Here is an 18,078-nt window from a genome sequence, read left to right as displayed (position 1 = left end):
ACATGCTTAGTACTACAATAAGGTTTGGCATTGGCACATTGAGGACAACCAAGGAGATTCAGCGGATAACAACCAAGGTTTGGCATTGGTACGAGTTGTTTTCTACCCACAAGCCCTTGAAAAATATAGAAACTGTAGACTGCTTTTATAGTTTTTGTGTACAGTCCAAATCCAATCCCCATTTTTTTCTCCTTTGAGAACCCCTGACCAGAGAAATGATCAGAATTTTTTTTTTTTTTTTTGCCTTAGAAGCCAGTATTAATCTCTTGTCCTGCGGCAGCAAAGATCCTTGTACTATAATGACTGATGTTTAATGAAAATTCCCAAGATTTGCATTTGACTTTCTTGAACGCATCACTGTTTTACTCCCCCAAGGTTCAAAATATGCAATCACTTTTTCATCAAGCAGTTGGCTCAATTCCATTTCTATTACCTTAGAGATACCAGCTGAAAAAACTGATGATAATATGATATTTCTAGCAGAATCCTTAACAAATTTCAACTCCAGAAACTGTTTATTTATTGATAAGAGTCAAAGCATATAATAATTAGTTTGAAGTAAAAAAGAGTTGAAAAGTGAAAACATTTGATCAGAAGAAATTTTATTTTCAAGTTGATTTCTTTGCCACATTGTAAATTCGGATTTATTTTCAGGGTGATGAAAATATTTATGGCAGTGAACAGATGAATGCTATTTGGAAGCAGATGAATTCTAACAACGTCTAACGTTGAACACAAATTCTAACTTCAAAGGACTGATGCAGTTCCAAACACAACTAATTAAACATTGTATGGCTTTTGAAAAGCAAGAAAACTTTGAATTCATACTTTTTTTTTCCTATTACTATTCAATACTGAAAGCAAGAATAAAAAGTACAAGATTTTTTTATTTTTTATTTTTTTTTTCGGGGGGGGGGGGGGATGGGTCCTTGAATACCTGGTATTTATGAAGTCATTGATGAGTTCAAAATCAGTATCAATGCAAACATATAAATAAAGCAAGCAGCAAGTTACAGATGCTTACACTACATATAAGCTTTTTTCTTTAATATGCCGCTATTCCAAAGCCAATCACTTTCAGTTCTTTTGAAGGCATCATCTAGAATCCATTTGCATATGACTATTAGATTATTAAACAGGTAGAGACACAAGCAAGGACGAATACGAGATCTATTCTACCACAGATTCTGTTTATACATTTTTCACTACTCTGTCAGGTAAAGTTTGTTTAGTCTCACATAAAAATGAGGAGGCAAAAAAAACACACACACAATCCGAATAACACTTTTATATTTATTACTTCCAAGTAACTGACCCCTGTAATATCAAGTTTGCTACAACTGCAAACCTCTCTTTAGCAAAACTTCGCTACAATTGCGTTTCTACTAGAAAATAATTGATTGATATGTAATACAATGTTTATCTGCTGCTTTAACCTCCAACTGCATAAGAAAAGTTGGATGATCTCAACTTGTGAAATAAAATGAAGAAAACTTTAAAGCTACTCAGAATTGCCGCTAAATATGTACAAGAAACTGGGAGTAGGACGCCACTCAGATTCTTGTCTTCAAAACTTGTAACTTTTTTGCCATGTGCTCCGTGCAAATTCCAAATACAAATCTGATACTTGCGAGCTCAACCGAGGAAGCTTGAAACTATCATGACATTTTCATTTGGATTTGCCGATGAATATGTACAAGAAACTCAACATAAGAGGGGCCACTTGCGTTCTTGTCTTCTACCATGCATGAGAAGAATACCATTCCTGAAAAATGTTACAATTGCATCATGTGAATGTCATAATATAGTTGATTTTTTTTCTAAAATAAAAATCATAATACAGCAATAACTCTGACAACAAGAAACCTGCAAGCATGGAAACAATAGTCCAGAAGCTATTTGCTCCATTGTCACAAAAATAGACAAGCCAAAAATTTTCGGACAACCAAAAAACCCCTAGTCTCCCTCTCTAATTACACAGAATGAGAAAACTTTAAATGATGCATGTGGAAAATTTTTGTAATAGTTGTGAGATGCAAGAAGGAAAGCAGACAACCAGAAAAACCAGTATATAAGAGAATCCATGGCTATTTTGGTTAAACATTCCACAGGCTATTTTATCAAGCAGTATCATGGTTTGCATGAGAGGTAAGTTCTATGCACTGACCTGATGGATCCCCCTTCTTGCACAATTTCAAGCTGCAAAAGAATATAAAGATAAAATGCATTAAACAGAGAAATCTACTTCAATTTTTTATAAAAGAGATGGAATAAGCCTTCTTTTAGGAGTAAAGTAATGCTAAAGAAAGAACCATTAATCATACCGAAGGTAGGAACATCTTTGGCGCCGAATCACATTTACCACATCATTTAACTTCTTCGATAATGGATTGTCATATTGCTGCGTCACAAACTGAACATGCAGAAGTGTTGACAAAAGGGCATAAGTGTCTGTACTAGATAGGCGAAAGGGTTAAGATAGAATAAAGCTGAAAAGAGAAAAACATATTATGGAAATAGACCAACAAACTTCCATAAATTTTGTTCTCTTTTCTTTTTCAACCTTTTCTTTCTCAAATATTACAGGGATAACCTAACCTAACCCAAGAATCCTAACACTTGAATCCAAGGCCACTCATTTGAGTGTCATACCATTCAGTAATCAAGCACAAGACCTTTCAAGACTCTTCTCAACCAATCCGCAAATCACATACAACATAAATCACCAAGAGAAATTCACAATAATAAATGGAAGGAAAAAGAAACTGAGATGCAGATAAAATCCCATCATATGAGGAGTTTAAGAGCAATTTCAAATCAAAACATGGATGAGATCAATTTAATATATAATGGGCCATTGACTTTATAAATAGTGAATTTATTTTTAAATAAATAGGTTAACAAAATATCCTATGTTTGCTTATCTTCAACAGATACAAAACCTGACTAGTCTATAAAAACAATTTCAGGTGCTCAACACTTTGTGTGATTATGGTCACAACTCACACGTTGTTTAGACATATATACTCCAAAAGGAATTAAAACAAAATACCTGATTGGGGACTTCATCAACTGAGGTAAAGCCAAAAAGTTGTTGCAAGATACTCGAATCCACTGAGTTCCCAAAATATATTAAAGCATCCTCACCATTCTCAAGAAGATAGATTCCATCATCGCTGACATGTTCACTAGAAAGTGGGATTATAGGAGGAAGAACAGACTCTTCCCCTTCCTGTCCGACAAGCAAAAAATTGTCTATTAGCATGGTTGAAATACTCTGGACATAAGCAAACTAGAAATTTTTACCTTTGAATTAAGGTTGTGAATGGCAAACATCCTCGGATAAACCAGTGGGACTGCCAAAGGAGTAGAAAGGGAGGAAACATGATTGAACCAGAAGGAACGGTCATCTATTCTGCCATCATTTCGCAACCCTGTACTCTTGATTAATGCTGAAAAATGAAAAAGACTATTTATCAACCGATGGAAAATATTTCAATTTTTTATTGACAAGATGACTGAGTTTCTACCACAGTATTTACCAAAATGGAAGAGAACATGAAGTTTGCAGGAGGTAATAACAATAATAATAATGGAAGAAAGACAAGATATGGAATAACCTAACAAGCTAGGAATCAGGTAGACAATTAGCAAAAGGAAACATACATACCAAGGGTGTATAGAGGAAGAAGCTTAAGAGCCTCAGGAAGAATAAGTTGTCCAGATGATGATACTGTGGCACAAAATTTACGATATGATAGCAGGATGTTGATGCAAAGATTTGTCACTTGTTCCCTCACTTGCACGAGCGGGCTTGTAGGAATTTCAATTGCAGCTGCATTAAAGGTAAATTAGTAAAAAGCAACACACAGTCAGTATTCTTGCACATCAAATTAATGATACCAGGAAGAAAATTGTGTCAAAAGTCCTTGGATAAAATAACCAAGTAACACCTCATCCATATTAAAAGAGTCAATTTGTAATTTGAAAAATAATGGGGAAGAGGAACATCTTCAAATCACAGTTCGAAGCGGGGCAAACATGCCATGAGAGGGAAAAGAATGATTAACAGAACCAGTTAACATGCACAACCAATTCACCAAATAGGGAAAAGAAAATAAGGAAAGATGTACAATGCTCGAATACCTTGCTTTAAGAAACATGCGAATTGAGTATCCAAGTCCGCAAAGCGAAACAAATTACTTAGCATATTTGTGCATGGCAAGGATAAGTTTGTGACTCGAATTCTTCTTTGCCCGTAAACAGTGGTATAGAGAAGGGCACACTGGAAAGAAAAAGCCAGAATATTATAGAAGCATCAAAACTCTTAAGTGCTAACAAATAATGTAATAAGCATGATGGACAATAAAAATTCAGACACCATTAGGTTAGTACCTGAAAAGCACATTCAGAACCATCTTGCAATTTGTCATCATGTTTTAAGGTTACCAATATACATTTGTCACAGTCAATCTGCAAAACAAAGAGGATTGGTCATGATTGACACGAACTGATATAGATAAAACACTCAAAATCTGCTCTGGCTTAACCATGTCAATAAGCCTTTATAGCAGTAAAACGTGTAAAACTTCTTTCAAGAAAAATTTTATATATATTAGAAGCAAAGTTACCAAATTCATGAGCTACAATATTATGGCCCACAAAAGCACAAAAATACATATGTGGTAGGTGACAAATGTTGAATAAGGATTATCTCATTATGGAATTGGTTATATGATACTAAATATGAAAATTAGATCAAAACATTTTAAGATAAGCATTGTTATAACAGTGTGTTGCGCCCAAGCCTCCAAAACATAAATTCATGTAACCATGTTACACACAATCAACACCTCAAAGTGGACATAAATTATGAAGGTATAACTCTTCAGACAGAAGGAAAAACTAGGAAAATTTGCACGTACCCCTGTCAACCCCATACCCATGCCTGAAAATATCTCAACTCCATGAATATACCAAGAATCAAACCATTCAGAAGAAGTTACACATCACACTCAACAAGTCATCACTCATCTCCATAGCTCATTCATAGTGCAATTATAAGATTGACTTAAATCACACTATAAGAAAATGTAAAATCATTTTGCTAAAAAATTAAAGACTCATTGATTGGATTTCAAACACCTGGAAGAATGTAAGTGATAGTTTAGAAATAAATTCTTCAACACATCAATCCACCAAATGGGAACAATATTAAGCCAGGCTTGGAGCATCATACCCCAGATATTTGATCTAAGCATATTTTCTAACTCTTTCTTCCCTTTTTTTTTTCCTTTTTTTTTCTTTTAGCTAGGATTAGCTAATCATCTAACTTCAGTTCAAAGCTAAACATTGTGAAGGAAATAATCACCATTGTGAAGCTTATACTTTCCTAAGGTTAGCCAAACAGTGCCAACAGTTATGGTTAAAACTTTTGAATCATACTTTAAGTGATAAAATAATGAAAATAATTGCAGTACAGAAGCTAAAAGACATTAACAAGAAAAACATGATCAAGTATTTTTCAAATGGAGCACAAACCCCAGGTAGGTCAATGTCGGTTGGAATGCGTTTACAGAAGTTTCCAGAGTAATCTTGAACTTGAATACCCTACAAGTATTAAAGGGGTAAATAGATTAAAATGGGGTTAAATTACCATCAGAATAAGATGACGCTGATTATTAATATTTCACTAATGAAACAGAGCAAAACATCAGACAACGTTACCTGGCTGCACCTCACACGCATGACAGCCTCAAAACCTTGGGGCCTAGTGATGTTCCATCTAAGGTCATTATAGAGCTTTGCAGGATCGGATACAGCAGAGAAGGGGTAATAATAATACACCTGAAATTTAGAGAAAATATGTGAGTCTTCTGCTCAAGAAATAACTCCGTTGTCCTGATACTGAAGAACTCATAAATAGAAGTTCAACAAGTACGGATTTGATGATGAATAATATAAACATCAATATAGAGTCAGGCTCTCAAGTTTCATCAAAGCATGCATCAGGCTCGAATTATTTTATTGAGTTAGCACTCCGCTGAGGGCAGTGAACAAGTAGGTGGAGGATAACAGCAGCAAGTTAAGTAAAAATGATAAGGGAGTAATGCAGTTTAAAACAAAAACAGAGTATTAAGTAAAGACAACTTCTTATCTAACAAAGAAAGGAAGGCACCGCTCATCCATCACTATTTTACTATTTCCTTTAAGCTTGAGATGCACCTCATCCATAGTTTACCACAGTTTAACCTTGGAAACTTACGTATGCTATGGAAACTCAGCAGCCAATATATCAATTATTTGGATGTGGTTCTGGAGATTTCAAAAGTAGGGAGTCCAAAAGAAAAGTATAGAAAGATCACAAAATCAAGCCGGTTCTGACTTAAGTAACAAACTTGCACTGTGCAACCTGATCTAAAGAACTAAGATGTCCCCAATAAGCACCAACATACAAAGAAATATTGAAGTACTATGCAATAGAAAATTTTAAAGCACAGCCAAATGCAAGATTTGCAACCTAATGCACTTTGCAAACTTCAAAAAGTGCTTTCAAACATGTTGGCTCCATTAAAGTTACTTAAATAGAAGCAGGAATATTAGCTGCACACTTTGGCTCACAATAGGAAATTTGGTGAATGGGTGACTTGTAATAGAAAATGTACTCCCTCCATTTACATTATATATGCTGTTTCACCTTTTAAAGAAAATTGGTTGCAACATTTTTCATTAAAGAATTTTATAATTTTATGTCAAAAGAATTACCGTCAAAAGCTTCAATCTTGACAAGAAGGGCATAGATAAAATTTTTAAATACTTTTGTAAGTTTAAAATTAGAGAAACAATTAAATTGAGAGAACAGTGCCAATGGAAATTCAACTTGAAGCAGAGCGAGTAACAAACAACTTGCACTTCACCATTTCTATTCAAGTATGGCTGTAAGAAGTAAACAATTTGTGTTAAATTATCAGCCAGTGAAACATGAAAACCCAGGTAAATATTAGGTTAATACCTGGCCTCCCGTTGTTCTTGGGATGACAGAGATGGATGCAGTGTCTACATAAGTCTGAGTAGTGACAAATACGTCAACACAAACCTGCCATGTGTCACAATATAAGAGCAAGCTCAAAAAAATAAATCATAGCACAGATTTATCTAACCAGTATGAATTTCAACAAGCATTCATCAAGCAAATTCTTTTATCTCATCGTAATGTTATCAAGGAGAACAAAAATGCTTGAAATTTACCTGATACTCTGCAAACTCAATAGCCATCGTCTTGAGAATTTTGTCTGCTGGTTGCAATAATTTATGAGCTTCCTAATCAAACAAAAATGAAAAATTTTTAGAACAGAAGCAAAATTCCATCTTCCATTGAATAAAGAATAGTTCTTGCTTCAATTACAAATATTCCGCATTTATTATACATGCAACTATATCACTGATATTCAATATGAAAAAGCAGAAAAATAAGATAATCATATTCGAAATGCTGATAGATAGATGGTAAATTCATTTTACGAATAGTTATGGATGAATTTTTTTTTCCTTTTTTCTTCATTCTCTCGGAAGGGGACTCACACAAATCCACAGTTAAGCAAAAGTCACAAGTCCATCACAAAGATGATTATGTGAGATAACTGTACTTAAGTATAACCCATAAGCACTCCCAAAAGGGCTTAACCTTTGAAAGCCTACCAACTGTAGAAAAAAAAATACAATTAAAAGCCAAGTCAATAGCCTTGCAAATCACTTTTTGGTTAGGAAAACTTGAATCTAAGCCAAGCATGATATTTGAAAGAAGATTATCAACATCTTCATCTAGAAGATCAGAGAAGCAGCATTTCTAATAATAAATTAGCAGACAGATTCATCAGGGTTACAATAAATCAAATTCTCATGTAGTAACTATCCCAATCTTCTGAATACATGAAAGAATCAATTTCTAAATGCTAAAAAGATAAAGTAGGTTTCAGAGATGAGATGTAACATCATAACTCAGAAATCGGACAAACAAACAGAAGGTTCCACATGTTCAGGTATAAGTGTGACGCGATAACAACATGTCCATCTAAAAGAACAACTATTCTATGCAAAAATAAATAAATAAATAAATTACTGCAATATTATTCAAGTAAAAAAGACATAGGAAACAATTAAAACATATGCAAACCTTTTCACCAGCAGAGATGTTAGTTCTCCCTTCAGCCTCCCTAGAAGAAAGGGCACCAATGCCAACTGACGGCAAGACTGTCAGAAAAATACATATGCTCAACAGAGAACTCTGGAAAATGATATAGTAACTTCTATGGTATAAGAGCTGAATGACACACATGCCAAAACATGCAAATGTTGTATAGGTAAACAAGAGCTTGCCTGACTGAAATACTAGAAGCTTCCCCCCAGTACTTTTCATGGCCAAGAACGCAGCCTGAAATATAAACAAAATAGAGAGATATCAACATCTATCTACCTTAAATATACAGGAATTGCTGTATATCCTAAATTATGACCAGGCATTATTAAGTTTCCAGATATCCATAAAGTCTATTTTTTATCAGTCAGGCACCTTTCTCCATCAAGTACCAACCAGCAGCCATAAACCTCAAAGCAAGCTAAAGCTAACAATAATAATTTGTTTAAGAGGCAGAGGATAAGTTTCTTGCCCTTCAAACCTTGAAATAATCCCCCTTTTCTAGATAATCATATCTATAAGTCTTTGCTTAAATAGGGATCAAAATAACCTACGACAAAAACCCAGTGATTTTAGATGCTATATAATAGCAGAAGTCATTTAACTTGCTATACAATTTGGGAAGCAATATGAATATCCCATTGCCACCCAAGGATAGCTGAGGTGGTAGGATCAGTGAGGATTGAGCAGACTGTATTGGTCATAGGTTTGAGCCCTGGTGATCTTTTATGGTATTAGAAAAAGATAATAATATCCCATTAATGATATAAATCTGCAAAGCACAAGAATTTTATCTGCTAATTTATAATATAGCCTTGTAATGGCTTACCTTGATTGCAGCACCAAAACATGAATCAGTAGTTTTACTAGTCTGAAACATTGTTGGGATGTTTTCAAGCAATAGCTCTAAATGTTGGCAGCACTGAATCCTCGGAAGGAACATAAAACAGCCAAAGTCAGAGGAAAGCATTTGAGAAATCTCAAATATGACATCATAGCATCAGCCACTGTTAAATTAACAATTTGCACACTTGAACAGATATAAGAGCAAAAGAAATTCCATAAATTAAGAACTAACTTCAGAAAGCTGAACAATGACATCTGTTTGAAGAGGGGTATAGACATCTTGTATGTCAGGAACGATAAGCATCAACGGCTGCAAATTTAAGACATCAAAATCAGCAGAGGAACATTTTCAAGAGGTTCTTCAGTAGATTACATCAGAGAAGATAAAGTTTAAAGAGTTTTTAGTAATCAATAAAACATGGAAACTAACATATATGCATTCCTGTTATACTCCAAACCAAATCTCAATTTTCAGAGACAGATAAAGCTAATGGAGGCAGAGGGACTCAGGTAGATGGCCTCCTTAAAAAAATAGTGCAAACTTTGAACCCTTCCCCAAGAAATGCAGACACAAACACAATAGATACATTATTGGCAGCATGTTCATTCTATTCTCTCTCTCCCTCCCCCCCCCCCCCTTGAGGTGATAAATGACAAGTAAACTTACTGAATATTATTTTCATAATCTCTTATATTAAAATGAGTAAACATGATTTCCACAATTTAACCACCTTTCTTTCTTTTATTTAAATATATATATATATGCTACTTGAACCACTCTTATATTGATCCTCCATCAATCGCTTGTAATCAGTTAAATCTCACTTAAACACATCAGAGAACTATTCAAACTGCAAGCTGCAGCATCAAAACCATATTTCTGCCATCCCATGTCCCCAAATTCAAGCTTCCACAGTGCTGCCCAGTCCAGAATGTGTTTAATTTACCATAATGTCATCAATGCAACTAATAGCAGAAAAAAATTCTTGAAACTGCTTAAAAGTATTAGAATGTTCTACATCATTATTGCCAATTCGACTTCTCTTTCTCAAATAAAAAGCATCCCACATGATGAAACCAAGAAAAAAAATCTTCTACTCAGTTCAATAGTAACTAGAAAGAGTGAAATGCATGATGAAGAGGATGAAACACTTGCAACAAATACTGACCTGTTGTAGTGCCCGTTTTAAATTATAAAAATGGATTGTTGCATCAAATGTTGCTATTCCCACCAGAGTTCGAGGACCTTCCTGCAATAAGCAATTAACACATCACACAGCTGAATTCCCAAAGCCTTTTATGAGTGTTAAGTAAAAAGCCATTGGAAAGAATGGGAAAAGTAAGATGCAAGACCATGTATCAACCTCCAACTCAACTAACAGCTACAAACATCCAATTACTGCAAACACCCAACTGACTCAAAGGTTCACACAGAGACATACACTTCACAATCTCTATTTTGTTACTATGTCAAAAATTTAAATTTCAACTTTTTTCTTTAATGCACAAACAACTTATTATCAAGAAAAGATGCAATATACACACAATATTACATCAACAAACTGACTCAAAGGTTCCTGTGGACAGAAAAGAAGGAGAAGATTTGCATTATCTTTACAATGCATTGCAAAGGACAATTAACCACACCTGACAGGCAACCATCATAACTTTTTTTGGTTAAAATCATACAATGCCATGAGATACTACCAAACTCAAAGGAAATACTCTAGCAGATTTAGAAAACCATGTTCAACAATTTTCTCAAGAAACAAACAATGGAAACTAATCATATTTGTTCTATTATGACAAAAATTAAGTACATTGAAAGCCCATGTGATTTTCTTGATGATCTTTTCACCTAAACCATTTGAAAAAAAAAAAAAGATATTTGAAATACAAGAACTAATACTGACCAAAATGGATAATCCATATTAGATTTCTCAACCAAAATATACACACCAATAATAAAGCTTAAAATTCTCAACTATGAACATCCAAACTGACTAAAAGGTTCATGTGGAACCATTGCACAACCTCTATTTTGTTCCTACAACAAAATTTTAAATTTCAACTTTTTTCTTTAATGCACAAACAACTTGCAATCAAGAGAACAAACAAATGCAATATATACACAGCATTACATCAACAAACTGACTCGAAGGTCCATGTGCAGCCATTCTCACTTCACAACCTCTACTTCGTTAGTAGAACAAGAATTTACATTTAAACTGTTTCTTTAATGCAAAAACAACTTAAGTTCAAGAGAACAAAAAAAATGAAATACACATACACAAAATATTGCATCAACAACAGTAACTCTAGTAGCTCCTATCAGAACTAAGAAAAACTACAAATCAGACCACAGGTAGATGTGCATCTTGTGACTAACTTGAAACTAAGGAAAGATACCCTTCAGTTCTTATTTATCAAGGGAGAGTTGTGGTCAAGAACTAAGCATTGAGATGCAACTATGTCTATGAAAATGTTTACATTAACGTAAACCTTATGATACATTACTCACGCAATAATAACAAGAAAATGGCTCACATTCATGATGTGTTCTAATAATGAAAACAAACAGTACAGAACCCCATCTCTTTAGAATTAAATAGGCAACAGTTTCTGCATACAAATTCAATATAATAATTTAAAATCTTTTGCAATTAATTATTAAAGAAAAATAATAGATCAAAACACAAACTATGATCTTCTTGGTATAATTTCCACATCCACTGATATAATGCAGTGAGAACAAAAGGGGAGGAGGGAAGAACTGGATCAATAAATTACAACAAGAAAGAACAAACACCATCAATTCTAGAAACTGATATAAAACTCACAGGAAGATCAGAAATAACTTGATTAATCGCACTGCAAGCTGCAGCGGTGGCACCTGTCTGTACAGCATTCACGGATACATCAATTAGGAAAAAATACACCGCTGGCATTGGATCACGGACCTGGAATGAGAAATTCAGTGCAAAAGAATGAATTATCCTCTGACCTAATTAAACAAATAACAAAAGAAACACCATTTATGAAAGAAGAAAAAGAAACAAACTCAAAAATCCCCAATGTAAACTCCTGGCCACAATAATTTCACACAACTAAATACTACCAAATTTTAGCATAATTTTAAACTGTTTAAAATCTTTTTTCATCTTTGTCATTTTTTGGCTCATCTAATCTTTTGGATATTACCCCAAGAATGCAGGACTGGTCAAAGTTGTAAATGAAAAATTCAGTGTCTTAGCTAATTTAAAACAGGATGGCACTCAATCAGGTAGAAATGAGGGACAAGATACATCTACCTGCTGGGAACTAGTATGACATTAAGTTGAGTTGGGTAGTGACGTATCATCATCATTATGCTAAAATCAAATGTTTACCAATCAGTTCATTCATACATTATCCAAAGGTGTCCACATTCATCTAACAGTTGCACTTAAGCATTTAATTAACAAAAGAGATAGAGATACGGCTACAGTTCAATAAAGAGGAAATATACAATCCAATCAATTTAAAATTTACAAATTTATAAATTTTAACAAACCATGTACTCTTTTGAAGCAACAAATTCAACTGTTCCTCTACACAGCTCAGGCCTCTCATCAGCATCTCTACGCCTGCCATCAGGACCTAGGTTGCAATGGTAGTCACGAGGAGTATCATCGGTAAACCCTGAAACAAAATAGCACAATCAGTGACATTGCCACCTTATTACATTACAGCAACACAATCAGAGAGCAGAAATAGACAAGATGAATGTCTGTGGTCATGGCATTTATCCAATATATAAGTAGCATTTTATGTGTGAAAAGAGGAAATGTTAAAGTGATAAACTCCAACAAGCTAAGACTAGAAGCATAGATCGGTATACAATCTAAGGAACCTATAGCTAACTAAGACACTTGGAGACTATTATTACATTTCAATCGTAACGGTAGTTTAAACAGCTTCCCAAAAAGATTTCCCAAATAATAATTAGGACCAATCCACAGTTTAGCTCCCACAGTGTATGTATAGCTAATCATTTAAGTTTTGACAGCAATGGAACACAAATGCAACAGAATGGTATGAATATAAGCAAAATTAAAAGCCACAAGATACTGCCAAATGTATGATATGAACACACAAAGATAATTAATACTGACCACATAAATTACAGATAAACTTCCTTCCCTGATCGATGAACTTCATGAATGGATTTATGTAACCTTTGCAACGAGAACATCGTACAGGACCACTTTCCCCAAAATCCACAACCTATGGTAAGAAATGTTCAAAATATGATGAGTAGATGCAATTTTCAAAATCCATTAAGAGCCTGACAGATTGGTAGCAAGCTAGAAGAACAAGATGATCAGGCATTACTTGAATAGGATCCTCTGATGGATGAGGAAGGGCCATAGGTTGGACCAACAAAGCCAACTGCATCGCTGAGGTTGTCAAAAGGTCGACTGTGCAAGGGATCTGTTACATGGAAAGAAAAATAAACAAGTACCTAAAACATCAAAATGAGTACTGGTTGAGAAATTGCAAGGAAACCTCATTAAAATATATGCAATTACAAAGTAAAAGGCCACAATTAATTTATATAGTTTGTTATTACCTGATTGATAGTGCATCTCATATAACGCGGACTACAGTTACCAGTGTCTCTGACAATGTAATCGCTTGTAGCAGGCTTCAAAAGATTACAAGACATCAGGATAAGTAACAAAAATCAAAATGCAGCTACACAGCAAAGCTGTGATTGCCATATGCATACATGCAATGACAGCATAGTAAAAGAATAGGAGAAGCCAGCCAAAAGAATGATGAGCCTAATTTAAAGGAAGGTTAAAAGGAAAAGGAATAGCCAAATTAGCATATTCCAGAATGAATTAAGTAACTTTCTTTCTGTTCCTCTGAAATGAACAGAGATTATACCGGAGGAGGATTTGCCGAGTTGCCTTGGCGAGTTTCATACACGATTAGTGAGGAACTTGGAATGGGCCTTGGAATTTGATTAGGATCAATCTTTGATGGCCCTGACAGAGGCGCTCCAGCTTGGCCCATGGCAGGTGGAATGGTAGTCATAGCTTGATTTGGTAATTGTTGTGGCATTCCAAACATTCTTGGAGGTTGTGCATGTGTAGTGCCAGGAATAAGAGGAGGTTGGGTTCCCTAAAGCAATTCAAAACATTCAGAATCCAAATCACAGATGAAAGCAAGACACAAACACCACTTAAACCAAACCACACAATCCTGTACTTAGAATTTTCAGCACCTCATATACACCACCTTAAAATGGTTTCCAGTTCTACCACGATTTTACAAACCTGACTCAGAGGCTTTAAAATATCCATCTAGACCATATGTCATATGCCAAATGATCAAATTCAACCTAATTAAAGTTCAATAACCAACTTCTAATTGATTTTGTTCCTATGCAAATTGTGATCAGTATAGACAGTAACAGAATTATCAAATTTTGCACTGCTCTATAAGTTTCTGGACAGTTTAACTTTTACCAATCAACTATTAGATTATGCATGCCAAGGATATCAATTCTCAAGCCAATGCAATATTTATGATGCTTCAATGACAAAAGTATCTTTAATTGCTACTATTGAATGATTGAAATGTTGAAAATAACAACTATACATATTCAATCAACCAGAAACTTGGCATGCATGTTGGCGTTGATAGAATAATTAATCCAACAGCTGACTTAATGAAATATGAAATGTACAAAAAAGACACAGTGGGGCATTAAAAAGAATCAAGCCCGAAACCATTGATGCAGGCACAGATACACACAAAAAAGATCTAAATTTTGTTTCAAACTAACATAATAAATGGTTAAATGGGTATCAGCTGATGCCTGACACAGTTATAGCCACGCAATAGGGGCAATCAAGTAAGGATGGGGTGGTAAAAGTGATTGCATTTTGGGGACTGGATAGGTCAAATCAATGGTAGCACTTTGGATGCCACATTACAGGGCGTATCCATTTCTCCCAGAAAACCAAATTGATGGGAATGAAAGATGCTTCTTTTTAATAACACAGTAAAGTAGATGTTTTTTATCTTTCAAATGTGAAGTACCAAACAACCAATTTTCTTAAGCCCATATGACCAGTAAAACAATTGATATCTTCAGAAAAGAAGAGATGGCTGTGTTACCAATGGATCCAAGTGAAAATTTAGGCTCCATTTAGTCAGTGCTTTTGCTTTTCTTTTTGCTTTTACTTTTTCCAATAGAAAGTGAAAAGCAAAAAATAAAAAATGAAGTGAAAACAAGAGCCAAATAGCAAAAAGCAAAAGCATCAAGCAAATGGAGTCTTAATTATACAACCTAAAAGTCTTGCATTAATAAGCCAAACATGCCAACTTGTTATTTTCCATTCAATAAATCATATGAAGGCCAAGGGGTTCACATCCTTAACATTAGAAAGAAAAAATCTGAGCAACATAGCCATAAACTGTAAAGCAATTTTCAAGGCATAAATGAGTTAATTATAAAACAGCAAAGCACATTCTTCCCATTACAGGTTTACTAAAATCTTTTTTATTTCTCAATTCCTTTAGGATTTCTCTGAATTAATGATGAATGCAATGGAAGGGAAGAGAACAAAGGACAAAGGGGACCCTATATTTGAAAAACAATTTAATAGAGGGTTAACAATTTGAAGGGATATGTATGCCCTTCAAACCCTATTTTTCTTAAATGTTAAACCCTTCAAATTAGGAGGATTGGGAGGGGAAGAATCCTCAATGAACGTTTTTTTTTTATAATAGTAACAAAAATTAACATTTGTTTTAACTTACATGTTAATTTTACAAAAATAGAATATTTTCCTTTTCTGCTCTTTAACCAAATAAAATTTGTAACATAGCCTTTATTTCCTTTCCCTCTTTCTTGTTAAGCAATCCAAACAAGCAAAATTATTTCCGTCATTTCCTTCTTCCCCTCTCCCTCGATTTCCTCTCCTTTCCTCCCCCTCTTATATCCCATACACTCTATTAATACATTTTGTTACTTACATGACAAGTCAAACACATACTATCTTGACACCAGCATTAGATGGTTTTCAGCTTACAATTTGGGGAAATGAGGAATAAAACCTACCTCTTTGAGCTAGAAGATATATGCACCAACCATCAACCAAACATTCGGGTCATTAGAAGCAATTAAAGGTAAATACTAAAGTACAGAGCTTAGATTTCTGAACCGATCATTCACAGTTACTAAATAATGCCAAAATTTTCATATCAACATCAAACAGGTGCACATAAAAGTTGCCATTACTAAATTGCATAAACCAAAGGAAGACTATCAAAGACTTCCGTGCCTAATGCAAGTTGCTAAAAGATCAGCTCAGCAACAACATAATCAATGATAAATTTCAATTGATAATACTTAGTTGGAAGAATCTTGAAAGCATAATATCATAAAGTTAGGAGCACTAACCTGCTGGGTTTGCATCGGCCATGTCTGTGGTCCATAAGGAAAACTTGGAGGTGGTGCTCTAGGCACAGCTGAAAACGGTGATGCCGAAGGCAACGGAGGAGCTGGTGGGGAACTAACAGCCAAACTTCCCAAAACAGAACGTGTGGTTGGAGCCTGAGCAGGAGCCCTAGCAGACATAGTTGGTGGAGGTCCAACAGGAGGTTGTGAAACACTTGCAGCAGAAGGAAATCGGGGTGGACCAGGCAAAACTCCTGAACCAATTAATGGTGGCCCATTACTCAAAGGACCACCAGGTGCACTTGACGGGGGCACAGCAGAACCAGCAGTCAAAGGTGAAGATGACGCATAAAGACTCGGGCGAGCACCTACAGGTGGTGGTGCAACTGCGACGCTGGGTACACCTGAAGATGGGAATGCACTAGAAGGTAGAACCACACCACCTGTAGAAGAAGACAACGAAGCAGGAGGAGGTCTAGACCCAAAAGGAGATAAGTGACCAACAGGCGGACCAATGGGTCTCCCAGGAGGTACATTTGCAGGTAACGTAGATTGCGGTGGTCCAGTAGGAGGCACTGCGGGTCTTCCCACCATACCAGGGGGTAGGCCGGGCCCTGACATTGGCAGAGAGGCGGGGAGGCCAGCAGAGACTGCGGATTGAGGGAAAGGTGGATGTTGACCAAAAGGGGAAGGCCTAGGACCAGAATCGGGCATTGAAAGTGGCCGATTTAGGTTCAAATTCTGCACGTTATCGGCTAAGGAATTGGGATTGGTTTGATAATTAGGATGAAAATAAGGTGGTGGCGGCTGTTGTGCACTGGCGCCGGGTCTAGGTGCCCCTGGAGGCACAGGAGCTGCCATAATTTAACCAAAACAAATTCCAATCCCCTCTTTCAATATCTTTTTTCTCTATATATTTTACAACAACACGATCAAAATCTACACAAACCCAAAAAACAATATAAAAAAAAAATCTTCAATAATTCTAAAAAATCTACAGTAATGATGATCCCAAATTAACATTTAAAAAAAAAACTAAGATCGAATTAAACAACATAGAATGAAATCCAATTTCGAAGTAAATTAAGTACCTGAGATCGGAAAGAAAAGAAAGATCGGATCTGTTGAAATAAGGAGATAATTAAGTTCAGATCTGGAGGATCGTGACCAGGGAGTAGGGTTTTAGAAAGAGAGATCAAGAATTAGAGTTTTTTTAGGGAATAGATCGGACATTGAAATTGGCGGAAAGGATCAGAGAAGGAAAAAGAGAGAAAGCAGGGGCAGGTGTTTATGGAAACCAAAATTGTATAAATCTGAACTGTTAAAAAGAAAAAGGCTTTAAGGAAAGTTTTTGCTTTCTGGACATTGCGACAACAAACCCGGCTACTTCCAAGCTGTCAAATGTGAATACGACTTTGTTTTATACCCTTTTTTTTTTTTTAATTTCACTCTATCTATGATAGAGTTACAGCCGTTAATTTATTGCTTTTTCTTTTTATTCTTTGATTTTTTTTGTTTTTTTTTTTTTATTTTCTTTTTCACTAAGAATTGTGATGATAAATATAGAAATTATATTAAAATT

The 18,078-nt window shown here is 35.1% G+C and overlaps 1 protein-coding gene across 6 annotated transcripts; it reads right to left on the bottom strand.

Annotated features, from left to right (window-relative positions):
• Window positions 1-1,272: 1,272 nt before the first annotated feature.
• LOC111312295 (protein transport protein SEC24 C-like) lies at window positions 1,273-17,805 on the bottom strand. Of its 6 annotated transcripts, none has more exons than XR_016344116.1 (25): window positions 17,588-17,805; window positions 16,500-17,435; window positions 13,973-14,209; window positions 13,653-13,727; window positions 13,415-13,513; window positions 13,195-13,306; window positions 12,594-12,721; window positions 11,881-12,000; window positions 10,210-10,290; window positions 9,273-9,350; window positions 9,024-9,116; window positions 8,377-8,431; window positions 8,174-8,250; window positions 7,249-7,320; window positions 7,013-7,096; window positions 5,728-5,847; window positions 5,542-5,610; window positions 4,396-4,473; window positions 4,147-4,285; window positions 3,671-3,835; window positions 3,307-3,452; window positions 3,053-3,232; window positions 2,325-2,451; window positions 2,168-2,199; window positions 1,273-1,765 (listed from the first exon to the last, which is right to left on the bottom strand). XR_016344116.1 is itself a non-coding variant. In XM_022912442.2 (25 exons), the coding sequence occupies exons 2-25, from the start codon at window positions 17,355-17,357 to the stop codon at window positions 1,659-1,661; spliced, it is 3,294 nt and encodes a 1,097-aa protein (XP_022768177.2). In that variant the 5' UTR covers window positions 17,358-17,435; window positions 17,588-17,805; the 3' UTR covers window positions 1,273-1,658. The 6 variants fall into 6 exon arrangements, 4 of the variants coding, with proteins under 4 accessions (XP_022768177.2, XP_089620981.1, XP_022768178.2 ...); XM_022912442.2 differs by having other exon boundaries at window positions 2,325-2,413; XR_016344112.1 differs by having other exon boundaries at window positions 8,174-8,431.
• Window positions 17,806-18,078: the final 273 nt, after the last annotated feature.

Source organism: Durio zibethinus, chromosome 1 (assembly GCF_047325235.1).
Source record: "Durio zibethinus cultivar Kanyao isolate XHJ-2024 chromosome 1, ASM4732523v1, whole genome shotgun sequence".
Lineage (NCBI taxonomy): Eukaryota > Viridiplantae > Streptophyta > Magnoliopsida > Malvales > Malvaceae > Durio > Durio zibethinus.
Note: the sequence above shows the minus strand (reverse complement) of the source record. Positions and strands in the feature narration are given on the sequence as shown.